At 32.8% G+C, this 27,453-nt stretch overlaps 3 protein-coding genes across 7 annotated transcripts in view; 2 read left to right on the top strand and 1 right to left on the bottom strand.

Moving 5' to 3' along the window:
* Window positions 1–27,453, top strand: part of LOC143186537 (angiotensin-converting enzyme) — a 349,658-nt gene that overhangs the window by 7,022 nt on the left and 315,183 nt on the right. The gene's annotated exons all lie outside the window — the stretch shown is intronic.
* LOC143186425 (LETM1 domain-containing protein 1) lies at window positions 792–3,093 on the top strand. Its single transcript, XM_076390103.1, has 3 exons — window positions 792–1,771; window positions 2,118–2,267; window positions 2,405–3,093. The coding sequence occupies exons 1-3, from the start codon at window positions 1,055–1,057 to the stop codon at window positions 2,603–2,605; spliced, it is 1,068 nt and encodes a 355-aa protein (XP_076246218.1). The 5' UTR covers window positions 792–1,054; the 3' UTR covers window positions 2,606–3,093.
* Zc3h3 (zinc finger CCCH domain-containing protein 3) overlaps window positions 3,062–27,453 on the bottom strand; it is a 28,318-nt gene continuing 3,926 nt past the window's right edge. For 2 of the 5 annotated variants that reach the window (XM_076390097.1, XM_076390098.1), the window contains 6 exons: window positions 21,776–22,604; window positions 21,597–21,685; window positions 21,326–21,509; window positions 12,519–12,677; window positions 9,392–9,587; window positions 3,062–3,846 (listed from right to left, as the gene is read on the bottom strand). In XM_076390097.1, the coding sequence (XP_076246212.1) occupies window positions 3,397–3,846; window positions 9,392–9,587; window positions 12,519–12,677; window positions 21,326–21,509; window positions 21,597–21,685; window positions 21,776–22,604 (1,907 nt within the window). In that variant the 3' untranslated portion in view covers window positions 3,062–3,396. Of the gene's footprint in view, window positions 3,847–9,391; window positions 9,588–12,518; window positions 12,678–21,325; window positions 21,510–21,596; window positions 21,686–21,775; window positions 22,605–23,209; window positions 23,393–24,087; window positions 24,287–27,453 lie in introns of those variants that run through there. The other 3 variants (XM_076390100.1, XM_076390101.1, XM_076390102.1) reach the window with 3 other exon arrangements.

The following is a 27,453-nucleotide window of genomic DNA, read 5'->3' as shown; positions in this document are numbered from 1 at the left end:
TTGACGCCTTCTCTATTACATTCAATTTGAACTTCGCGCCTTGAAGTTAGTGTCACACGTTGTCACACACATACAAGTTTTATGATATTGAACAACCGTTGCCAATCCATAAAAGTCCCTAGATGTCCAAAAAAGTTTTTTGGAAATATTTCGAAAATTAAAGGTGAGCAATTAAAAGTAATTGATGAGCAATTATGGGCAATTAAAGAGGAATTGTTTGACTTATGTTTTATTAGAATTGGTTACTAGTATGAGCTAATTTCACATGGGTGACAAAATACATCTTAACAATACTATTTCCTATTAAGGGAACTTTGAATTTCGCTCTACATTGAACCTCGATATTTCGATTTCTATAGCTACCTTCAGTCTATAAAATACAATTCATTCGAACGAGAATCGTAACAGTCGCAGTACATGCAAGCTTATTTGAAATAATCGAAATTCCCCATATTCCCTGTATCTAGTTCTGACAGACTAACAGATTTAGTAAGAATAGAAATGAGTATACAGGATATTTGTAGAAACTATATCCATGAAGTGCAATTTATATACATTTCTTTAGATTTATAAATTTTATTCAAATTTTAGAAAAAACTTGTTCTTTTAATTACAAATTTGCTGATAGTTTATGTTCTTGAAAGAATAATAACCTATAAAAATTAGATTATGAGCTTATAAGTAAATATTGATTAATGTTAAGTGGGTACATATATACTAATAATAATCGTAGATGTAAATAATTATAAATAGTTTTACTGGGAATATTGAAATCTCACGAGTATAATGTTCAAGAATAAAATAAATAAAATTCAAGAATATTCGAATTTATTTTATTATGTAAATATTTTGCTGTATTAAGCAGCAAGTGGAATAATAGAATGAATGTAAAAAATTATAAAAAAAGATATGAACTTGAATAAGAAACAATAAAATACAATATTGTAATTATTCTTTAAATACTCAACCTAACATATATGCATAACTCAGAGGAAGAATTGACTAATAGCTTAAAAGAAATCACCATTAATATGAGCAAATTAGAACTCTGAAAATGTACAAATTATTGTGTCGGACATTCATTAATAAAAATAAAAATGTTTTGCCTTTTACACATGTTTATGTCCAGCGCTATGAGATACAAATGAAAAAAAAAATAGAAAAATCCAGTGTATCTAACATCAAAAAATATTGGTTTAATAAATATATAGATTACATTAAAAATTATGACCGTTTATTGGAAAAGAACTTTCCACGGACGATGCATGTTTATCGTATATTTTCTATTGGCACTAAAGATTTTATCTTGGAAGTAAAAAAGTATATATTAGTAATGAGAAAACAAAATCTTTATGGTTTTGATAGTTTAACACGAGAGGAACTCCAGCTGAATTACACAATGCGAAATGATTTAATAAGGATATTTCCTGTTTTGTTAATATCTGCTATCCCATTCACAAGTTATGTCATTTTTCCTTTGGCATATTATTTTCCACGATATCTTCTAACTTCGCACTACTGGACACTGCAACAAAAGCTGGATTTCATGCTATTAAATCATAAAAAGCGATTGAAACATAACAGACCATTATTTAGGTGCATGCAGGCAGAGCTTCCCAATATTGAAAACCAGATATTGAGAGCAAAATGGAACGACATTATTGCTTGCCTTGGTAGTGGTACACATCCTCATGCAGAAGATATTATTACATGTTGTGAATTATTTACTGGTCAACCATATTCATTGGATCATCTTAGAAGGAAACACATAGTACGTTAAAACTATATTAAAATTTTCCAAAATTTTATGTAAGTTTGAATTTTTTTAATTCAATTACAAATTATATTATGAGATTCAATGGGAATTTCTATTACGTGTGAGAAAATAATAAAGTAATGTATTTTTCAACCTATACAAGATAATTTATATTAGATGTCAAATATTATATTGTTTTGTAACTACAAAAGATATTAATTATCAAAAGCAAAATGCTAATTTAAGAGTTCAAAATAAAAAATATAACTCTTCACAAGATTTAAAAGTCTATTTAATATTTAATGGTTTATAAAAAGTAACAATTATGCAAAATAGACAATCATAACATATTATATTTTAGATAGAATTACTTTCCATACATGACATACCTTCATGGAGACCATTTAGAAAACACAAATTGATAGAAAGAGGTATGCTAATAAAAAGAATGGACACTGCGATACAATCAGAAGGTGGAACAATGGAAATGTCTAATGAAGCATTACGTTGGGTATGCATAGAAAAAATTTATATTTATGACATTTTTACTCTATTTTTAGTTATCTATTTATTATATCTAAATAGATATTTAAATATCTATTTACTAGTAATACATACATTATACCAAACAATTATTCGTTATTTTAGGCGCTTTCCTTTAGAGGTCTAAGTCCTGCAAATATGTCAACAGAAAGTATGCGAAACTGGCTTGAACAGTGGTTTATAGTATCAAATATTGTCAATGAAAAGAGTATTTCATTACTATTGCATAGTCCAATATTGTTGGCTTATAATCATCCTTCCAATTGGATTCTTGTGTACAATCGAAGCAATAATATAAACAAATAAAATTTCTGGTTGATGTAATAAATTGTACAACATATTATTGTAATAATGTTAGATTTTAATATCAATTTTTATTAGAAATATTGTACATGTTGTTTCAGATCGATCTATTTTCATTAATTTACTAGTCAAAGTATTGTATATTTGTGTGTAGATGTATGAATGTTTTGTACGTAATGTATATGTATATCGCTCATTTGCTGTAACAGTGATATAATTACATAATTTACCGTCTCTTAGTTGTCTATATGGACAGAATGGTACTTACATTAAATAACAATATTGTATCCTTGAAAATTTATTTTAAATAATGTCATTGTTGCAACAAATGGTTGATGTGTGTGTACATGTATGCACGCGCAAAAGAGATACAAAGATTTCAAAAGTGTTTTCTTTATTTTCTTAAAAAAATATAACATTTTCTTGTTTATGTGTATAATTTTTTAAAAATAAGGTCAAATAAAATTTGAATTCATATAAAATACATTGTATATGAATGATATATCTTATTTACCTATACTTATATATCTTATTTATTTATGAGACACACACGCGCGCGCGCGCGCACACACACACATACATTATAAAATATAATTTTTATCATCTCTACATATTAAGACAGAATATAATACAAATTCAAACTTTTCAATAATGATTGTTATAAATGTTTTTACTACTTCAAACATAAATTGTTTGTAAATTTGTTATGTTGATAGAAATAAATAGCACATAATTTTATTAAGTATAAACAGAATTAAACTAATAGCTATTACACTAATACTGATTAGCTCGTACTAATCAATAGGTATATAAGCAGGTAAAGAACCTATAGGAGGTCGTTTTAATGTTTTAGAATCAGCAGTGATTAGTGACTTACAATTATCTCCATGTATCTTCACATTTGTATTATCATCAGATTTCTCAATTGAAGTATCAGAATGGATTGCAGCTTCCAATCTTCTCATATATTTTATTTGCCTCGTAATGCTTTCTCTTTTTTTATCTAAATTTTTGTTCAAATTATTCGACTGCTCATAGTATCTAAGTCTGTTTTCATTAATAGCAGAATTATCCTTAGATATAGGTACTACCACTGGATTATTTCCTACATCCTTTTGTCTCTTTAGATGATTTTGCTTCTCGGGAGATGAATGTAGTTTGTGAGGATAAGGACAATGTTTACCTTTACTACATTTTTCTGTTTTCTCAAATTCAGGACACAGATTTTCGTGGCGCTGTTTACACTGTAAAAAAAGGAACTGTGTCTATTTCAACTATAATCTTTCATAAATAATCGATACAATAATTAATAAATTAAAATTAATACATATAAAGAACGATATAAATTGTAGTAACAATACAATATATAGAGTGTTTCCAAACATGTGGGGTATTTTTGGAGGATAGGTTCTAGACCTGAAGACAATTAAAAAAGTTCACGTGTACGTACAGTGTTCGGTTTATCTGGAAATGTGGAATATTTTAAAAACGACGAAACATAGTAAAAAAAATGTTTTAACAAAAGTTGTTTTATATAAAAGGGGGCATAATGTAGTATAGACAAATTTCTCTCTTTTTGGTGAAAAAATGACAGATATTTCAAGATCACTTTAATTTCTTTTTTTAATGGACTGCTGTTTGTTTGTATGCTCTACATTATAGTACAACTTAATACGGATCCCATGAGGTGCAGTCAAAGTTACTTCGGTCAACAGAAATGTAGAAAATCGTCATTTAATCGAGCCATCATATGCCGCACACCTCTAGTCAGCTACATTCCTCGCAATTAGTGATTGCCTGCGATTTCTTCCTGTGGAGATACTTAAAAGACATTGTATTTTTAAGGCCTGCAGACAGACCCATTTATGGGTTTACATCTACCTAGATGGGTAAAAAAAGTCGATTTTTCATTTTTTACATATTTGGAAAGTTTTAGATTTCAAGAATGTATCCTGAAAATTTCATATCGATTTCTCAAAAATTAATAAAGTTATACAGCTTTTACATACAAGACATTATATCTAAAACTTCAAAAATGTTCTTTTCGAAAGTCGATTTTTAAATACGGTGAACATCATATCTCGGGAACCACTTGATTGATTCACTTCAAGTTTGCAAGCGATATTTTTAAGAATCATGCGCTGTTCTTGACGATATAACTTTTAAACGTTTTTAAATTAAATAAAAAAAATTAAATTAAATTTAAAAAAAACGATCTTTCCATCGAAATTCCAAATTCCAAATGTACACAGCTGTCATTTTGTAATAAAATGCAAAATAAAAATTTATAGATCATCAAGGACTTCTAAATTTCATCTACTTTCACTATCTATTTGGCTCTTTGCATTCAGATGCATTATTCGGGCTAGAGAATGTCTACCAGCAAATAAAAAAGAAACTTGAAAAAGAAACACGTCTTCTATCGATGGCAATATGTGTTTTAGCTAATAACATTTGTTTATAAAATTTAGGATAATACAGTTGAAAGATATATCTTTTACAAGAAAAACATTTGCGTTATTTCTATTGATAGTTACAAAAAAAGTTTGAAAGTTACATAACTTTTTCAGGCTTCTAGGTAGATGTAACCCCTTAAGATCCTACTAGACCCTCAGATATTTCGGTCCCTTAAATTCTTAAATAAATGGCGCATAGCATAGTCATGAATTTTAAAACAACTATCACACTCTGTGCAATGTATAATAGCGTATAACTAAAAACGTAACTATTTCTGGATATGTGTGTACGTAAGCTTTTTTCATAGTCTTCGTGTCTAGAATCTACCCTCCAAAAATGTACCATATGTTAGGAAATGCCCTGTATATAATACATATACGGGATAAATCGAATGTCGTGTTACAAGTAAAGTTGAAAGGATTCTACAGTTTAAAATAAAATGAAAATCAAAAGTAACAAATTATCTCGTATCGGTGGCTTCATTTTCGATCAAAATGCATTTCGAAATTGATTGAATACATTTGCAACTAATTAATGGTTGGATATCATTACAGATTTCAGTATAGATCGTTGCTTTAATTATATACACTATAATCAAGATTGTTATGCATTGCGCGTCGAATTTGTTTTAAAGACAAAGCTTTAAACATTTAAGGAGGTAGACCCGAATGTGTCAGGACGTTGGAAATTAGGCAAAAAGAGAGGTTTACGAGAATACATATTTCGTTCTTATATTAGAAGATTTTGAGCTAAGAAAGGATTCACTCGATAGAGAAAGGTTCAATCAAAAGCGCTCTGATCATGATTTAGCTAAATTTTGCTGATATTCAGTGATATGAGCATTCAAAGTGTAACAAAAATAGACAATTCACAGCTATAAAATCGAAGCATTTTTAAGTAATTTAGAGATTGTTTAGAGTGAAATCATGACTAGAGCGCTCTCGATTGAACCTTTCTCTATCGAATTGGCCCTTTCCTAACTCATAATATTCTAATATAAGGACAAAAAGTGTATTCCCGTGTTGGCAGTGCTGTTTACCAGATTAGGGATAAAACAGAGTAAAAAAGTGACAAGTTTAATTCAGCTGGTGCATATTAAGCGGCGCCTAATCAGTACCATCCTAAACTACTAAATAGTACTAAACATCTAACCTTCAGTATCATCCTTGTTGATGCATACAAGTCCTTACTCTTCATATCAAAGAATCGCGTACTGATATTACGGTGCTCTGATGTTTTAATTTCTATGAAGCCTGTATTATTTCTTCTAACTGCAGAAGATTTATAGTGCTTTCTGCGTACACTAATTCTTTCATATGACTCAATAAATAGCTTAGCATTCGAGAAATTAAAGCATCATAATACGGTAACATCATTTTATGACTCTGTGGTTCGAAGAACAAAGATTTGTATATATCAATAAAGACGGCACGTTCAACAATTTATTCTGTAATGTAAATGTAAAATAATACAATTAGTAATAAAAAGACAGTCAAGTGCACACATACTAGACGAATCTTTAAATTCAATTTTCCCAAAAACTAAGTATCTATAGAAAAATTACTTTATACAAATAGAACTTAATAACAAAAAATTAAACAATTATATTTGAGTAACTCGAGAACAGTTTAGACAAATTCATAGATTATTGATTGAAAATGCTATAACATACAAAAAGGTATGTAAATGCATAGACTATTATCTTACTAATCTTATCCCAATATTACCATCATCATTTAAACATGTAGTAAAGAATTTAGGCATACAAATAATTTGTGTACAAAAAGAATGGAAAATTAGTCAAATTCAATCTTTAGCAATTAAACTGCACACTTATTCTTTTAAGGTTTGTTTTCAGAATATTTCTGCACTTGTGGATAACAGCTTATATTTAGCTATCGTGCAATGTGTTAATTAGAGGTATTTGGGTGATTTAATTTAAGTATTCTTTTCGAAAATAGAGCCACCAATACAATATTGTTATTTTTCATTTTCATTTTATTCTGAGGCGCAGAATCTCTCTGATCTTACTTGTACTTATTACGATTGAGAGTGTGTCGCATAAAGGAAGATTCACACATAGGCATACCGTGACGACACAGTGCCGTCTGTGACAGTGCTAAAAAATACTGTTCTTTAGTTTTGGAATGGTATAATTCACACTTGGCCATATTTTTCTATCAATTCCTAATCTGTGCTTGTATCATGAAATCGTGCACAATATCAGTGGTAAAAATATCGTTCCCTTGTTTTGGAATGGAGCAATTCATACTATTTAGTTCATATTTTACTAGCCGTACCCGAACCGTATCCGTACCATGAAGGTTAGGTTTTCTTGGCAAACGATATTTGCTTTTTCACTAAAAACCTTTTGAAATCAGCTGAAGGGGATCCCTTTTTCTATGATCCTTCGAGTACACGGATCGAATGCCACACAGCAATGGGCCTCACACCCGAAACACTTCGCTCCTAAAGACAAAGACAGCAATAGGTCTTCTAGTAATGAAAATTCTAATTTCTATGCTTCTTGTTACGTACGGAGAATATTTTCCGTCTACTCTCCCAAATATTCAAGTCTCTGCCTGTTAAGAGAAACCGCCCTAGCACTCTCGTTTTTTTCGTTATTTTAATGTAAGCGCGATTCCGAGCAGCTGGGTAGCAACCACGACGCTGTACCAACCGTGAGAAATTTCCTTATATGGAAATTTCTAACGAACCCCACTCATTTTTCGGCCTATATAAACTCAAAGATTTTAGCCCTAACGGGTTCAGAATAGTACCGTCACGTTGATAGTCAAGTTCGTCAGAGTTGGTTGCTATCCAGTTAGATCGGGCTAAAGTTCCCTTTCGAGTCTACAGTTAACCTCATAGAATCCGCGAGTCGGCATAAATTCTATCTGGCAATTCCTACGACCACTCTGTAAGTCCCCGCATCGCCAGTGCGTTAACACCGTGCATTAATATCATACACTTTACGCGACAACACTACACTGTACACTTGTACGTAAAGACTGATTTAGAATATATTTAAGTATTCATTGTAATTTTGCGTAGATTGCTTACAAACCTATAACTACCTTAAGCGATCCCATTCGAAGTTGACAGATCCACCACGATACAGCTTAACCGCTCAAGTTGTATCAATTAATAGTTTAAAAAGTTACGAGGCTCACTAACATCTCCTGCGGCTCTCTGATCTTACATCAGTTTCGTCCGCATACCCTTACTTCCAAAGAAACTGCACTCAACCTAGTGGCTCCTCGATTTATTATTTAACGCAAATTTTGGATATATAATGCAAAATTACAATTGACATACACATTTCCATATCCCAATAATATACATCCGCAATAAACCAAGTATAGTGAATAAAACGACTTTTCGATATCATAAAGTAACTTCTTGGTGGTATAAAAGTGTGATATGCACTTTCTGAGGAATTAATTGCTTTTTCCTCTTTTTAATCTTTAATCTAACCTTTCTGAATGTAATACTGAGTGTTAATTAGGACTTTTAAGTAGCTAGTTAGTGAAAATTCCAAAGCATGGTTGGGGACAATCGTAATATCAATGCCTCGATAAAGTAAACAGCAAAACAAAAAATGAATATAGTTTATAAAGTGCAAGGATTGGGTAAATAAAAAATGTATGAAACGCTATGTTTCGTACATTTGCCACAAGTGCGAAATAGAATAATTTACATAATTAAGTAAAAATCTTGCAGTTCTTAAAAAATTTGATTTATGTTTGCCTTTTTTGTATGAATACGATTCTTTTACTTTTTTTTAATTAATTATTACAATTTAGTTTCACAAATAATCTGATTTTGTTAAAATGAATTTGTGTTACTATCGACCCGAGGCCATGTTACAACCGTTCTAAAGTGAAGGTCAATTGTAATATTCTACCCGATGCCCATTTCTTATTGATAACTTTGGTGTTACTTGTTATAAAGCAAAGCCCCTACACTTTTTAAAAATGTGACATAAACATTTTTGTTGTAAGTGTAATAGTTTTTGCATAATCGTAGTCTAAAGTCAAATTGTTACTTTTGACTCCGGTTTCCCCTACGATTATCTGTGAATAGACCTTAAAACGCCAATGATTCACAGCATGCGGTGAATCCAAATTCCTGACACCTAGTAAATGTGAAAATCAAATCCGGTTGCCAATGTGCAAACGTTCATATCTGATCAAAATAGTATTTCGACTTTTTTCAAAATGAAGCTAGTTACGAATAAATTTCTTCATTATCAAATTTAAAAATATAAATAAATTGTTAATATCAATTAATTTTAGTATTAATTAATAAAAGTGTAAATATTATTTCTACCTCATGACCTCTTGCACAATATCCCTGTAGAAATTCTATACAAATTGGAGTCTTCGAAGAAACTTTAATGTGACGGTAGGGGCAACCATCCCGAGTACAGCAACCTTCCAAAAAATATTTGCATGTTGGCATTTTTTCGGGACCCACGTCATGAGATAATGGGCACTTATCCAATAAACAATTTCCTTGAAGAAATCTAAACAAATGTTACCTCTCATTATTTAAAATTAAATAGTTTTCGGATGTACAGTGAGTCACAAAAATATTCGGATACTAGCGTATGCTTGACTTTAACAGTTTATATGTTTATTAATTATAGAAGAAATCAACTCAAACTTGTTTCTTTTGTTAAAGTATTTATTGTACTTTAAGAATATGCCCGATTCATTTAATTAACTTTATGTAATAAAATAATTACGTTACAAACATATTCGGGCACATATTTTATTCCTCAAGGATTTCAAAATATGTAATAGTAAATTTCTCAGAAGTTTTCATCAATGCATAGCATTGTGTTTAGAACCTCTCGATAAGTAGCTTAATCGTAAACAGTTGGGCTTACTGAATACTTTAGATGCTTGATTGTGAAAATGTGCCGCAAATGTAAAAATATTTCGTTTGATCTTTGTCAGCTTGTTATTTTTCATAATAAAAAATGGAAATCCTAACGATAAGTTGTTGCTCTACTTGATTAAAAAAAAAAAGGATAATACCGGATACTGTAAAAAAAATTACTATCAAAGACAGGATAGAATTAACTACGCAAAGCAGTTGTCCAAAAATAGTAAATGATCTAGAAAAAAGAAATATCTGAACAATTAAAGAAAATCCACAGTTAAGTGCAATAACTGTAACTCAGGAATATCGAGAACAAAGTGGAGAAAATGTGAGTACACAAACAATTCGAGCAATATGTGTAGAGCAAAGATGTAGCAGTCGAGTTGCAATCAAGAAACCTTTTATAAGTCAATTAAATAAGAAAAAGCGTTTGAAGTTTGCAAAAGAATTTGTTTTGAGAAAAAAATCGTGGTGGAGCGATGTTATAATTGACGAATCGAAATTTAACGTTCATGGCTTCGATGGGCGGACTATGATGTGACGTAAACCGAACTCATCGTTAGATCCAAACGCTGGCGATCGACTTTGAAACATGGCGGCGGTAATGTCATGGTATGGGGCTATATACCCAGTAAGGAGGTGGAGAAACTCCCTTTTATTGAAGAAATTATGGACAAGATTAAATATCTAAATATTTTGAAAGAAAATTTATGCTAACGTGCAATTAATATAAACATTAAAAGAATATTTAAGTTATACCAACATAACGATCCCAAACATAAAATAAAAGAACTAAAAATTAGATTAGAAGAAAAATGGTATAAGACAGACTAGGAATATCTGGAAAAGATTATATTTAGTATGTCAAAACGTCTATCGTTTGTAATACAACAAAAAGGATATCATGCCAAGTATTAAAAATATTAATATGTCTATTAAACCATGCTAAAATTGTTGATTTTTTGTTACGTCCGAATATTTTTGTAACACGAAAAATAATTGTGACCTCACTTAATACGTAATATTACTTTATGACTTTATGACATAAATGTTTCTTAAAGAATGGAATATATTTTTAATATGCAATAAATACGTTGGTAATTGTGCATAAAAGGGTACATTTCAGAGATTTGAGGCTTTCACGGCCCGGCATTATACAGTTCTTACTATTGGAGGCTTCCGGATGTAAACCGTGTCCGTGTAGAATTGTTTTTGCAACGTTTCACAAGCATTGCAGCTAGCTTCATTAGCAAGTCAAGAGACACACAATACTGATGTGTGCCTTATGGTGTTCTATTATTATATCGGAGTGTGTTCATGTTCCGGATCACTGCACACCAATTAGAAAGTATTTTAATTGGTATGCTAAACAATATGTATACTAATACTAATACTAATACTAATACTAAAAAACTTACTTATGAGATACTATTGTCGATGCGTTTTTTTTTATTTATTTTTTTTCGCGATTTTCCGAACTGTTAACGCGGGACAGTGGAATAGGCATATAAGGGATACCACTAACAAAAAAAATGCATCAATAATAGTACCTTATGGGTGATGTGGAAATCACCCCAATGCGCCAAGCGCGATTCCTGTGGCACGTGCCTAAAGCCTTCGCCGAACATTACGGTTGCAGTGGAGAGAGGTGACGCGCGGTAGGAGAAAGGAGGCGTCGTCTTCAAGAATCGGTCGAAAAGAGCAGTTAATTCCCAAGCCTGCTATAAGGAATGGACTAACTGTAACTATCGAGGTTGAATATTATCTTCGAAACTTTTATTTATTATCCGTGATATAAATTAAATCAGTGCACAAGTCCGAAAAAATAAAATCCCCCAGGTGACCCTATAAGGACAAAGGTAACCTAAATCTAGGTCTTTTACATTCTATGTTTATCCACAGGGCCAACTTAGAACCACTGGGTCCTTGTAGAGTGTTGAGTCACCTGGGAATTTTTTTTGTTTTGACTCGTCCACTGAGTTAACTGATACCACTGACAATAAGTAAAAGTTTTAAAGGCAATGTTCGAATTCGATAATTATACTTAATTCACCCCTTATAATATTAATGCTTCATTCGCTACCACGGACGGATACGTATAAGCAAAATTCAATGTGAAAGTAGCAACAGTTTTTCGTAAATGTTTCAAAAATTAAAGTCGAGCGGCGATTACACATATAGGGAAAGGTTGTTCACAAAGTTGATTTCTACAACGTATTTTAATTTCATAAAAATTGGCAAGGTGTACCCTTTTATGCACAATTACCAATACTTTATTGAACGAAAGAAGTTTAAGATGATTTCCTTTATAATTAGCAAAAATATAGACCGTTAAAGTCTAACATGCACTAATGTCCGAATATTTTTGTGATTAACTGTAGACATAGGGTGACCCCCTCGCTTGGAGACTCAAAGACAGTGCCGCCACAAAAGCATCGCAACGAGAAAGCACATAAGAGTAATGTGGGCGTCTTACATCAGAATAGGATGCTGTTCTGATGTCTTCACTGCGACACTGATTTGAGTCTTCTAGAGAGAGAATCACTATCTTGTATATACCAAAACTTACTTTTTACAAAGGGAAATTTGTTTCTTATCATGACGTTTTGGACAAACTCCTCTCTCATGGTTTGAACAATATCCAAATCGTTGAAATATTAAACATGGTTGATTGTTCTTTTGCATCTTATTACGTAGTATTTGAATACTTCTCTGTTTAACCTTATTGCTACAATAAAAAAAAGTTATATTTATATCAATCAGAATAGAATCTGTAAAGTTTAGGAAGTGGTTTGGTTTTGTTGCAGGTATAAAAATTGAATTTAAAGTAGTAGCAAAATACAGATACTGTTCAAAAGAAATTGGCATGCTAAAATAGGAAAACTGAAATTAAATATTCGGGATATAACTCTCAATAAAGGATACACACATGAGTTTTACGATGTGGTAGTACAAATCCGACATCCATGACCAAATAATAACAAAAAAAAATTAAATCTTTTTATTAAAAATATTGTCCTGATGTCTTGCATACTTTAAATAACACAACACACTAACTACATGACAACAGTCTTTATATCTGATTTGAAAGTGCAGCAAGCAGATAGTTCAAGTCAAAAATAAACATAGTAAATCTAAAATATAACATAGTAAATCATCATAAATATTTAAGTTTTCTGATAGAATAATTATAATGCCATATCTTCAGCATTTTAGTGAATTTTACAATACTGCAGGTTCCATAATTAACAAATACCATTTTAGTTTTAAAAAGTTAATGTTGTCCAAGTACGAGTTGAATCTGAAAGACTCTGGCACAGAAATACTCTACAGATTCCCTTACATGATAAATCTTCTCAATTGAATAATAATTTTCCCAATCTTATCTTGGAATATTTACGTGACTTGACCATCGAAATGCTCCAGTATGCAAGATTTCAGGACAATGTGCGTTACCCTTCTTCGGGATTGTTGAACTCATTACTTGATTCTGCACGACGACTAACACAACAGTATCCAAATTAAGCCGCAAATACAGAAAATTAATGTTTTTTTTGTTATTGTTTAGCTGTGGTGGTAAAATTTGTGCTATCACACCGTAAAACTCGGCTGTATAAAGTGCCCAACGAGTTGGTGCGCACCGCATGGTTGCGCTACCTTTGACTCTATTTAAGTAATCATTCATTACAGGGTTTTAAGCGTTACAATATTTTTGTTCAGCCCATCAAACTCTACAATATACCTAAAAACCATCAAATTTAACCGGGACCCAATTTTCTTTCTAATTAGTGCAGGGTTTTTGGAGATACATGAAATTAACCGGATTCCGAAAAATTCCCTATTCAGCAATACTGTATACTAGCGTACTGTGCGTTGTAAATACATGCATATGTAAATACGCATTCGCATGTTCGTTTACACACGTTTGTTGAACTTTTTCATTATTCTTATATCTAAAACCTATTTTCCAAAAGTGTTTCATGTTTTATTTTATTTTTCACGGATTCTAGGTCAGTGTTTTATGCATATAAAATAGTGTATAACTAAAGGAGACCCTATACGATGAAACTTACCTCAAGGCAGACCTCGAGACAAGGTCTCATGTGAGACGATGAGACATACTCTTGATCTCATGTGAAAAAAGAGAATGTTAGAAAAATATATCACTGCAACTATTGAGACAAATAATTCCACAAACTACTGGATGATATATAAAATTTAAATAATCGAGTCTTTGATAGGAAGTAATAACATTTTATCTTTATTTATTAAACATCTCCTAATACTCTATTTTTATTAAATTTTATTAATTGACCGTAATGTATCATTATGATATATTAATTACTTTTTCGGTTAGCTGCCGCTCATCTAATTACATGAGGTTGCCAACTGTGTTTTCCAGACCCAGAGTATGTCCTGCTGTCTCATGTGAGACCGTGAGACCTAGGGTAGGCCTTACGAGACCTAACATGCGGTATCGTATACCAGTGATGAAGCCGTCACTTATTTGGACTATGCGAGGAATAAATTAAAGTTTTATAAATAAACAGAAAAAAGTTTCACACCACAACAATTAATTAGCTTAGTGATCGGGTATGTGAAAGATGTGGCAGTGCGGCAGACATTAATGAATACCCGTTATGAAAACACTGTTGACATACTTGCTGGAATGGTTCATTTTGTAAAGGATCAGAAGCCGCAGAAAAGAACTGCAGATATAAGTAGGCGTGACTTTAAACATCGTGACATAAAAAAACGATATTATAATTGCCAACTGGAAGAATATGTATAGCACGATTGCCTAAAGCGACAAAGAACGGAATCGACGGCTGACCAAATAAAGACCGTGGTTAGTTGCAATTACTGCAAGAAAATAGGGCATGACAAAACGAAATGCTGGTTAAAAAATCGTTTCAGTCAATTGGACAATAAACCACCACAAGTCAATACATGCAGAAGAGTTTAGTGGAAACTTACACCAATTATTTTAAACAATAAATTAGAGCAGAGTTTGATGGACAGTGGAGCTGATTGTTCCTTAATGAAAAAGGAGATACCGAGAAGAGCAAACTGCAAGAATGAACCCCGCAATGTTCCAATTAAAGATGTAGGGGAAAATTTTATAACTACACTGGGCCGTACGATGGCATTAGTATAAACGAAAGAGGTGTCATTGGTACTGGACTGCTACGTAGTCTGACGTGGCACCAGTGCACGTCATAAAACCGAACCTTTCCTGGGGCAGAAGAGGTCTTTAATGCGCATCATCAGGAGTCTAATACGATACTAACACCTATTTTTGCGTACAAGCGCATGTCAATTGACGACGAATATCTCGGCAACCACGATGACGATATTGACAGGAGACAGTTGGCGGCCCAGCATCGGAACCAGCAGAGGTTATCTTGCGGTGGATCTTTGGCCTCGAAGAGCGGCTCAGGTACCAGAATCAGTGTCATAAGTGATCCAGGATCACTCCACCTGGCGAGTGAAGCGATGCCTCGAGGATGGGAGAGGCTATCGTAGCCTAACAAGCCAATTCAGGGAGAACGCTCGATGGAAGGGCTATATTACGGATGCACGGGGATGCACCGAGTCATGAGAATCAGCCAACGTCACGTGAGGAAGGCCATTTCGCTTCGCGTTCTGGGAGAGAAGTCCCTAACGAAGGGGCGTAAGAGAGCAAGCCGCCGGCACCGTGTCATTGGCAAACAACGGCGAAAGGAACCCGCAGACTCTGAAGACTCTGCGTCTCGGGATCATCGTCGTAAGAAGAGCTCTTGGAGGGAAGAAGGCTCATCGAGTAGGTTCCTGCCAATCATTGTGGAATATCGATCTGTTGCTGTGACTTATTGGCCGCGAGATCATCCGATACGCGCGAGTCAATCAGGGGCATGGTAGGGAAACGCCGCGTAGCGAGATCCTGCAGCGAACAACGATCTCGTCCTTCTTCTTGAACTGAACAATGAGGCCACAACAAGTGATAAGAGCTTCCCTACTTTCCCCTGTGTATGGCATGAGGAAGGCCATCGCGTGCGGATTGTTGGAAGGAATGTGTTGGTTCATAAGGACTTATAGATAGTTGCCGATGCAGAGGATGCGGAACTAAGATGCATACCAGGAGCTATTTCTACCTGCCAGAAGGTCAATCACGAGGTCCACGAGTGCAATGCGGTAGTCTGCGGCGCTGAGGAAGCATGTGAACCTTTAGAGAATTTGCTTGACAAGTATTCAAATATATTTGCAAAAACGAACAATGTAAAAAGTATTAATACCGCCAAGATGAAAATTGTAACACTGGAAAAGAAGGTAATAAATTATAGACCATATAGATTATCCTTAGTTGAACGTGGAAAGGTACGCGGAATAACTGATGAACTAATGCGGAATAATATTATTCAGGAAAATACTTCCCCTTTTGCGAGTCCAACAATCTTAGTAAAAAAGAAGAATAGAGAGGATCAGATGTGTGTAAATTTTAGAACACTTAATAAGATCACTGTCAAAAATCAATTTTCTTTACCATTAATTGAAGATCAATTTGATCTTTTGGGCAAGGGTTGTTATTTTATTACATTATATATGGCGTCTGGATTTTATGAAGTACCTATGGCATTAGATTGTATAGAAGAAAAACGGTTTTTATGACTTCTGATGGTCATTACGAGTTTTTGCGTATACCATCTGGATTGACAAATGCTCCTGCTACTTTTCAGGAAGCGATTAATAAGGCGTTAGGATCTTTATGTAACAAAATTGCATTTCTGTATATAGATGATATTTTGATTCCTTGTGAAACGGTTGAGAAGGATCTGATAAATTTAGAAAAAGGCACTTTCCTTTTTCTAAATATGGAGAAGTGCAAAATTTTTGAAAGCAAGATCGAATCCCTGCGTAGAAAGATGTCGACCGACGGGATCAGACCAGGTAAAGCAAAGGTCAAGGCACTAATGGATTCGCCTATACTCACAAATATAAAAGAAGTGCATCAAATTATAGAGTTGGCTAGCTATTTTAGAAAATTTATATCGAAATGCGCTACATATACCGATTGTATTTCTAAGTTAACAAAAAATTCGGAACCGTGGTTGTGGGTTAAAGACCAAGACCAGGCGTGGCAATATGTTTTAGACAAATTGTGTGAAGAACCTCTTTTAACTATTTCTGATTACACGTGTGAAACTGAACTTCACACAAATGCAAGTTCGATTGGTTATGGTTATATGATAAATGGTGATATGGTAAAAAATTCCTGGAGGATCTGGCCACGGAGTGAGGAAGGCTATGCCTTTTGATAAGAGGACTGCGATAAACCTGACGGCACTTACCCCAAAACCTGAGAACAGAGCATTTGAGAAAATTTTCTACTATTTTTCAAAGGGTTTTGCTAATATTAATGAAAAGGTAGTGCACACATACTAGACGAATAAGTAAATAAATTTTATGAATTTATTCGTTATTTTTTATCTCTTATTTTAAATAAAATCTGCCCAATTCTGTCTTGGACAGCTAGAAATTCATAGTATCCTCAAAGAAGACGGTTGGATACCTGCGAATGATAGTTGTTTTCTAATATTGAGAGGTCCTAAGTACGGTACACAGTATCGATAGAACTTTCTCCCTTTTTTTAAAATATCTAAATTGCATGTAACATTATTTCTCAAATACTATAATCTTTTTCTACAAATTTTTATTTATAAATCCATATCCAACAAATACATTTAAACTTGTACAAGCAACTTTAAAAAAATAAAACTGTAATAACTTGTAAAGATGTTGTTACTTGCACTACTTGTTATACAATATATAAACGCGATATTTACTTATAGTTTAGAATAGTTCAAATATATTTATTAGATATGTATTTATAAATGAAAATGCGTATTAAAAAAATTGTAGTATTTATGAAATAATTGTATGTATAATAATTTAAATATTTAAAAAAAAAGAGAAAATTTATTTTCCATATTGAGTATCCATCCCAGGATCTGGCGCTTACAAAAAAAACTATCATCCGCGGAAACCCAATCATCTTTCTTCAGAAATCTATTATCTTCTAAGCATATGTATGTTACATCCGGCCTTCACCTGGACCCCTTTTTCGGTGTCAATCAGCGAGAAATTCTGATTCATTTCGAAATATGTAACCAAGTATGCGAACGGTTGTAACCAACTTAATCGAGCTGATTCGGCAAACCGATGTGTAAACGTTCTTCTTTTTGATGTTATGATCCAAAAAACAATAATATGAGAATAAAAACCGACAGCATGCGAAGTTGAATCCGGAATTATATAGAGACAAGCATCAGAGTGAATCTCTGATCACCACCCGCAGGAGAGCTGTAAAATTGCAACAGCGAGGGCGCATTGTAACGTTTAGCACAAAACTACGTAAGAGTCGTAAGGTATCGCGAGCGTACTCCGCGAAGTCCGAAATAGGAAAGTGCGTGCAACAAGGAAACCACGTCGAGAAGCGACCATGAACAACCAGCGATCGGTTAACTTTCAAGATGACAACGTTGAAACTGTACAGACAGTAAGGAGGAATTGGTATCTAATTTGTAACTTAATAAATATATGAAACTGACAAATCTAAGTATAATCTAGCAGCTCCTTTCCCTTTTCTCATCTTTCCTTTCACTACACACTTCTAAGATAAGTTTAATCAAGGTGTACTTTAACACTTTAAAAGAACAAGAATCCGTAATGTCGATCTCCATCGCTTGAGATGACCGCCTGTCTAGTTAGGACGTAACATGTACATAGACTTGTTTTAATTGTTCATAAAAAATGCGTGTTGACACAAGATATTCCACAAAATGTCATCGTTTGATCTTCAGACTTATCCCTCAACATTTCATAAAACTCTCGGGGAGTTTCTCTTCTAACATAAGTCGGAAAGTGAAATTATAGGGGTAACCGTGAAGGTCGCGTGGGTTGTGCCGCTTGCCGGTGACTTGACAGTTGACAGTTGACAGTTGAATACAATTTTTCCAGAATGAGAAAGTAAAGCTAACATTGGCCTTCTCTCTTGACTTTGCGAAGCTATTCGGAGTGGCTGAGGGGCCGAGCGAATGTGCATGCAGCTCGTGCAGTAGTGTGTGCAGTGGAGGGGGAATCACATCTCATATTCATTAGGCAGTTTTGACAAGACGCGAATGTGAGGTGTGAAATGTATGACAACGCTAGGTATTGTGGATTTTCCTAGTCATGTGTTTCGTTCCCTCTCTTGCTGTGCGGCATCGTAATTTCGAGTTGCCCAATGTCCGGATTGAAACTTAATACGACCATGAATTTGTTAGAGAAAGCGAATCACGTTTCAATTCTTATTTACTTACTTATTTACTTCTACGTAGTAACGTAGCACTAAATAGAAGGCGGACAAAACAAGCAGATCAAACATATTAAGACAGTCGATCGGTTTGTTTAAAAGTTTATATCTAACTATAAAAAAATGTCGAGTGACTTCAATCGGTCACTAGTTCTGTTACACAACCTTCTATGACTATAACGAAAAGTGCAACAACAGATACTGACCAGACAATCTTGAAAAGTCTCCTGACTACCTTACCCTCTTAATAGGGCAAATAATATCGAGAGACCATGGAACACCAAATTTCAGGAAATAGATATCTTTAGTAGCTTTTTAAACTAGCGATTGTACTTCTACTTGGAAAATAAACCTTTAGGAATATGTAATATTAAACAAGAAAGTGTAGAAGATATACAGAGAGCAACAAAAACATGAGATATTTTCACAGAATTGGCTGTACGAATTAAAACAATAAAATAGTTCATGTACACTTGCATCAAATAACGTTTGTTGTAATCATGAAATATTTTATGTCTCCTAGAATATTGATCTAAGAAAAAAACAAGAGCTACAAAAATTCGATGCATTAGCTGATTAAATAAATGATTGCCTTTTTAAGGTTTAGTGATTCAAAATTTAAATTACACTGTAAATTATTGAAATTCTGCAAACAATACAGGGCCATGTATTTAGTACAAAATGCCTTTATAATATAAAAAAAAAAACATATTATGTTTTACAATCAACTTTGAAGAGAAGAATCTAACTGTTTTCATGCTTTGGTGAATCATTCATTTAACACGTTCCGTGCCATGATGAAACTGACGCTCAATCTGAAAACTGCGAGACACGTATCTCGCCGTTAACTGAACAGTTGTTTCACGCGATGCGTGAGGTGTCTCCACGTGAATAGCAACTTGCGAAGTTTCAGACGTGTACTAAAAATGGTACACGTGGCACGGAACGTGTTAATCATTTACTTTCATACTTGCAATTTAAAATATCTCATAAAATAGAATATTCTGCAATTGCAAATATTAAAATTTCAATATCCATTCAGAATAAGGATATTGTATTTACTAAAAAGCAAACATCAACTCACTAGGGTATGTAACTAGTTCTGTAGAAATACGTAAAATGTAATAACATCCATGCTAATAATACATCACATGGACGTAAAGTTTGATAGTTGTAACTCGCATGTATTAGAATATTATCTCATAAAGTCTGTTATGTTAACACTTGTATGAATTTCTTCATTTTCTAAAATTCCACATAGGAATAATAAAAAAATACCATACTGTAACATTGAGACTCGCGAAATTTCTATTTTTTATATGCAGCATATTAAACTTCTATCTTTGAAAATTTTAAAGCTTAAGCTTTTATTGTAAATGAAAAATATTATTTATGATGACGAAATTATTATGGATACGAAAACTGAACATGACACGAATGTATTATAATTAATAAAAAAGAATTAGAGTATGTGCATAATACATAAAAAAATAAATAATGTAAGGAACATTAACATAAATAAGGAAGAATAAAAATGATATAAGTAACATAGAAGAATACAAAAAAGTAGCGAAACTAACAGAAGAAAATAATTACCACAATAAATACATATGAAACCACTAAAAGAGATGAAACTCGCACAGTCGAGCATTACACCAAAACAGTTAGTACTAATATGTTGTACATATATTCTATAAAGTAAAGCACATGGAACAATTTTAAATTCTAATATCTAATAAGCTTTTGACCATGTGCATTCAACAGGAGGTCCTGACATTCAGTTTAACTATTTCTGCATGCTGACAAAAACTCATAAAAAATAAAAGATTACGTTTGATAGGTCAGACCATTAGGTTATTACATTTACTTTAAATAGTTTATAACTAAAAAAAAGTACTATTTGATATATACATTCATGAACTCTTATTCTATGAAAATATTTCACAGTTTTTTCACCATTCTACATATCCAAATGTCATAAAACATTTCAAGTGATAGTATAAAATAACTTATATTTTTAAATCATGTTATAAATTTCTACCTACCTAATGATATTTTTATATGTTGTTTTTTGAAATGTACTTGATAACAATTTTGTTCCGCTAGCTACATTACTTGTTTTTATACTAGAATTTTCTTGTGAATTTTTCACAGGTTTTACTCTACATAATTTTTTTCCATTAGTGGCTATAATAAATTTATCAGACTTTGTGTTCGTTGCTCGTTTTCCTGTAAATCATATAAAATTTGATATTACACTTACAGTAATATATTTTAATATTGGAATATGAGAAATTAAAAAATATTATGACTTACTTATTAATCCATAACTTTTGCGGACTAACTGATTCCTGGAAGACTTGTAAATAATTCCACCAATTGTTATTAGTTCTGTTTTGTTATATCTATAAGAGACGTATAATTTTTATTAGTTTAAAGTTTGTAATAATTATTTGATGTATGTATTTATAAAATATTTAACTCATAATACATACACATTTTTCTTTTTATGAGTGCTTATTTGTTTTTTGCTATTTCCTGTTCCTGTTACTGTTCTATCTATTCTATACTTATTTATTTTAGATTTCATAATCGGTGATTTTAAAAAACTGAAATCCTTATCCACCGATTGCTGTGTAGCATTTACTATTTTTGTTTTCATTGTTCTTTGACGCACAGATTTCATATTTTTAAGCGTGTTTGGTGATTTTTTGATTTTGTAAAGTTCTATTTGAGACGTACTCGATGATCTTCTCAATCCTCGTTTAACACGTACAAGTTTTCTTTGCGATAAAATTACAATATTAGAATTACTGCTTTTTGTCTGGGTATGTGTCACTTTTGAAGAATTTGTACATTTTATAAATTTTAATCTTGAACAAACTGGCTGAGTAATATTCTGTACTATTAATTGTTTTTCTTCTGTTGGTTTAGATTGTGCCGAAGCAGACAATTTTTTCATTAATTTTGGATTTACATACACAGACGTTTTTAAAGAATTTCGATCTTGCACAAAATTCTTGTTCGTTGTTCTATGTACTGAATTATTTCCCACATCTTCTTTAGAATCAATAATGTTTTTCATTATTTTTGGATTAACATGTACTAAAGGTTTTTTACACAATGTTGGATTGATATGTATAGCAAATGTTTGAGGTTTAAAGTTTGGATTAATGTATACATTAGTGCTAGTTAATGTATTGTTGGTATTAGAGACATCAGAAAATTTACTAAATTTTGTGATATTCAAATATGGATCCAAGAGGTGTTTTTCCATACAGTATGATTTTTCAGACGATTTCATCTTACGATGTTGTATTAGATCTGTAATACATAAAATTACTTTTACATGTTAAAGGAATTTCATTTTCTAACATTCAACATAACAATTGTTTTATTAGAACATAATTAAAATTCAATCTGTAACATTAATCAGCCTTATACCAGTTCCAATGATAAAATCAAATTTACAAAAATGTATCAAAAATATGCAAAACTAAATTTAAAGGTAGAAGAAGAATTAAATGAAAGTAATTTACATATGTATACTGTGATAATGAGAAAGAACAATTTTAAAAGTTACTTTTCTTTTTGAGTTATAGCTTCTTTTGTGTCATAATAGTTATCTATCTTCAAAGAATCCAAGAATGAATGAAGAAAGAATCCAAAAATGATTCCAAGCAAATACAGTACTGTCATTACAGTATACTATTTTTTTGCCTTTTATCCTCGACACAGCAAGGGATAGGCACGAGCCATAATTTTGTTCGACACTGCCAGAAATACAGGTGCGATAGGAAAAGACAGAATTAGAATACTCTAGCATGTTGGGCCGCATTCGACCTACACTTGTTTCTTAATTGTTGGATCGCCAAATGAGCTTCCAAAGACATTTGGTGATCCAACCTGTTAGTTAAAATATCGCTTACATTTTCGGATTTTTCTCGGGCGTGAAGTTTCGAACCTTCGCTCCAGATGGGATTTTACTACAGGTTTTTTTACTCAAAATCACAATATCGCAAACTTTGAGGTCATTTCTTGTGCTGAGATTTTGTAGTCTCATCAACTAATTTTCAAGTGACAAACGTTAGAAATTAATTCGCCTTGGCGAGATCTTTCCAATGATATGTAGATCTTATTCCACACTCTTTGCATCAGTTCACATCTTAGAAACATCTTAGAGACATCTTAGAAAGATACATTGTCCTTTTTATTAAGAAGTCGAAACAAAAAATTTGAACTGTGTATGTGTCCCTATTTTTGAAATTCGCGATCTATTTACGACAAACATCTCAGTTTTAAAACTTTATAAAAGTAAGCCATAACAGATATGTACAACAAAGTGTACAAAAACATTTTACTCTATCTCTACCTTTCAATGCATCTATAAAATTGTAGAATTCTCTGATTGTTAGTTTAGCGTATTGGTATGTTACTTCAAGGCATTACTATTACAAAATTAAGGCAAACTGAGCACTAAGTTATGCTACGTTTTACGCTCCAATTTGAATCTCTTATCACCTCTTAAAATATCGAAGGCTATATTATCTGTTACACCTTGTACAAGTTACGTATAGGTAATTATATAAACCTCGTACACATGTATATGTATATTATCCTTAATATTAAAATAATTATTATTTGTAACTACAATTAATGTTTTAGAATGAATAAAAGGTGCATATCAGCGATTTAAAACGGAGCGTGATTTATAAATGTATTTCTCCTCGCGAACTGTGTACATGCATAGGTACTTAAAGCTCAAAGTGAGAAAAAATATCCTAATTCTGTCTTTTTTCTGACATACGGTGCTTTAGCAGCATCCAGAAAAATGTATGACTCGTCGTTGTAAAGTCTCTCTCGGTTGCTCGACGAAAGGACCTCCGCTGAGTGGTGATATAGTCGCGAGCCTTTTCCGGAGTCTGAAATTCGGCCGTTTTACACGACAATACTATACTTCCAGCTTCAATACAAGTGTCAAAATATCTTGTATTACATTCTGCAAGCTTAAGCATAAGATGCATACCAGTCATTTCAATGTTGCAAAGAAACAGTGAGGCACTATATGTATGGTATCCGCTTTATGTATAGAGAAGAATGTTACAAAACAAAATAAAAGCTGTAACTTGAAAATAAGGTTATATTGGTCATGTTTATATGAACTTTTTTCTTATTTTAATGTGTAGAATTTGCACCTGCTGTACTTCCTGCATATACCCTAACTGGACATTTTTGAATACATGATAGTAAGAAATTATTTTGAAATGAATCTAAAGAACCAAACAACAGAAAGAAATAATGTAAATAATATAAGAAAATTAGTGTAATGAATATAAAAAAAGCAATAAAATGAATGGAAAAAATACATTATATATATTGTTTCAAGACAGCTGATATTAATATCTATATTATTACATTTAAAAAGATAAATTGCACAGGTCAGTTTTAATTTTTTATATCTCTTACACTATTAACAACTTCCACAATCCGGTAAATGTTCAATAAAAAATAAGCATTTCACTTAGGAAATCCTCACTCTTAGAGAAAACTCCAAAGGAATGATCAAAGTATTGTACTAATAATGATTTATACGGGTGAATTTGAAAGACTGCCGATGTGGAATCGGAATCTGTGATACCCAAATTAACGATGCGAGTTACTGAAAATTTCCCCCTCCACTACACACACCACCTTAGGAGCCGCGTGTACGTGAGCTCGGCGCTTCGGGCCACTCCGGCCATATTTGAAAAGTCAAAAGAGAACGCAAGTGTAAAGTGAACCTTACTCTCTCGCTCTTTAAATACTGTCCAAGTTGCCGACAAACAACACAAACCGCGCGCGATATTTTCATTTGCCCAGACATACTTACGAAAGCCCGAGAAGACAAGAATACAGAGCCCGTCTTTTGCTATCATGCAGGTTCAAATCTGTGACTTTTTTATTTCATACATAATTTTTAGTAGCTTTTTAACTTTAGAATTCCTCGCTTCATATATTACTTCATTTATAAAATACTGTAGAAAATATAATTCATATTTTAGCCACACAGATAGCCATAAAACACAGTTGCATTGTTCTCATTTTTTTACAACCAGTCTTTTATGGAATGAAATAATAGTTTGAGTCATAATAATATAAAATCAAATTTATATAAAGATTGGAATTGTATATTAAAATTACTTGTAGAATAAAAAAAAAGTTGCAGGTTTGAACGGGATCCGAACTCGATCAATGGTAAAGACATAGATGACAGGTATAGGATCCGTGCATCTTGACGTTCATCATTTCATTACGGTTACGAGGTGAGATTGTGAGATCCTATACACGTCTGATGTCACAGTTACATTGTGTATAATGAACAAATAAATGCACTAGATCACATGTATGTATATTCAAAACAGTCGTGTGCGTTTGGATACACCACCAGACATGCATAGGGAATTGAAATATCTCAATACCGTCGATTAGCTGTTGTGATTTCGAGTAACACTCGGTCATGTTCGGCTCGTGTCGCATATCGCATCGCTCGCTCCTAACCTAGCGCGTTACCACTTATATATACATACTGGGTGTCCCGCGTAACACACAAAAAAAAAACACAAAATTAAAAAAGTGTTTACATGTCATTTGCATGGTATAAGGGGGAAAATTTATTGGCTATAACAAATTATCTTTTAAATTATTATTTTCAAAGATATGATAATCAAGTTTAGTTTTTTAAATAGAACTACATACTTTTTTTCAAATCATTTTGTAGTGCGTTTCAAGATAAATTTAACGACATAGAAATTATGTATCTGTTTTCAAATGGTTTTCGAGATATTGGATACGAAAGTTTAGTGTTTTTCAGCACAGGAAAACCTGCTCGAGTAGAGAGCACCGCAAGAAATCTCGCCTACGCGTCAAGTGCCACATGCCATACATTGTTCCTTGAAACCAATACGGGAGGGTCTGCTGCAGAAACAGTAGGCCCAAATTCTAGAAATGGTTTTCCTGTGAACCTGACTATCATATCTTTGAAAATAATAATTTGAAAGATAATTTCATCTAGCCAATAGATTTTTTCCTGTATATGTGTAGATACAGTAATGTTGCCGACGAGAGCTGTTTCGTCTACACGGACGAGAGCCGTGGTCTATCCCCACTACCTCGTATGATGTGTGCCTTTGTGTAACCAATTCTTGGAACCATCGCGTACGAGCTCGATACCCCAGAACAAGGCGGCCATAAGAAACAAAGATAGCATTAAGGATTTAAATAGGAAAAATTGAAGTTTCTCATTCGCAAACAGATTTTCACGCACGTAACACCAGTAAATTCCTTGTGCTCTCCCGATGAAAATGATATTAAACACGACAGGATTCCGATTATTTATAACATACATAAAACTTGATTTATAGACAGAAAGGTCACGCTCATTTACGTATACAGTAATGTTACAGACGAGAGCCGTGCTCGGGTCTCGTAACGGCTCTTGTTCGTGTGGACGAAACGGCCCTCGATCGTATTATTACTGTATTTAGAATCCAACGATCCTAATCCAGACCTAACTCAAAATATACATACACACATACATATATATATTAATATTTCTATTTAAAATTGGTTTGAGTTTCATTAGTATCTACTTATATATGTAAAATAATATATACTTCTATATTCTATATTCTATGTATATATAAAAAGGATGAATAATATCTAGCGAAATAATAAATCGGAAAACGGACAAGTAAGCTCTTTCTACAAATTAAGTTATTAGGTATCTTTATTATAAATAATCGGAATCATGTCGTATGTGATATCATTTTCTTCGGAAGAGCACAAGGAATCGATTGGTGTTACTTACGTGAAAATCCGTTTGCAAATAAGAAACTTCAATTTTTCCTATTCTTAATCCCTAATGCTATACTTGTCTTTTGTAACATCATTGATTTCGGGCATCGAGCTTGAGCATAGACGGTCGAGCGAAACCCTTTTTTTTGCTTCTTCGGTCGTGCATCAATTATCTTGGCGACCGAGAGTAAAGGAAGCCAAATCGACTACCAGTCACGGACGAGAGCCGCGACCAGACCCAAGCGCGGTTCTCGTCCGTAACATTACTGTATATGTATACGTATACTTATGTACACGCACACATATGCGTGATCTTCATATTAATATAAAAACGATATTT

This window comes from Calliopsis andreniformis, unplaced genomic scaffold (assembly GCF_051401765.1).
Source record: "Calliopsis andreniformis isolate RMS-2024a unplaced genomic scaffold, iyCalAndr_principal scaffold0001, whole genome shotgun sequence".
Taxonomy (NCBI): domain Eukaryota; kingdom Metazoa; phylum Arthropoda; class Insecta; order Hymenoptera; family Andrenidae; genus Calliopsis; species Calliopsis andreniformis.
Note: the sequence above shows the minus strand (reverse complement) of the source record. Positions and strands in the feature narration are given on the sequence as shown.

What these genes read in the sequence shown, in the direction of transcription:
- LOC143186425 (XM_076390103.1), top strand. Translation starts at nt 1,055, where the DNA reads ATGTACAAATTATTGTGTCGGACATTCATTAATAAAAATAAAAATGTT. An exon ending in ATCTTAGAAGGAAACACATA is followed by an intron (nt 1,772 to 2,117) that starts GTACGTTAAAAC and finishes ATTATATTTTAG; the next exon opens with ATAGAATTACTTTCCATACA. An exon ending in CTAATGAAGCATTACGTTGG is followed by an intron (nt 2,268 to 2,404) that starts GTATGCATAGAA and finishes TCGTTATTTTAG; the next exon opens with GCGCTTTCCTTTAGAGGTCT.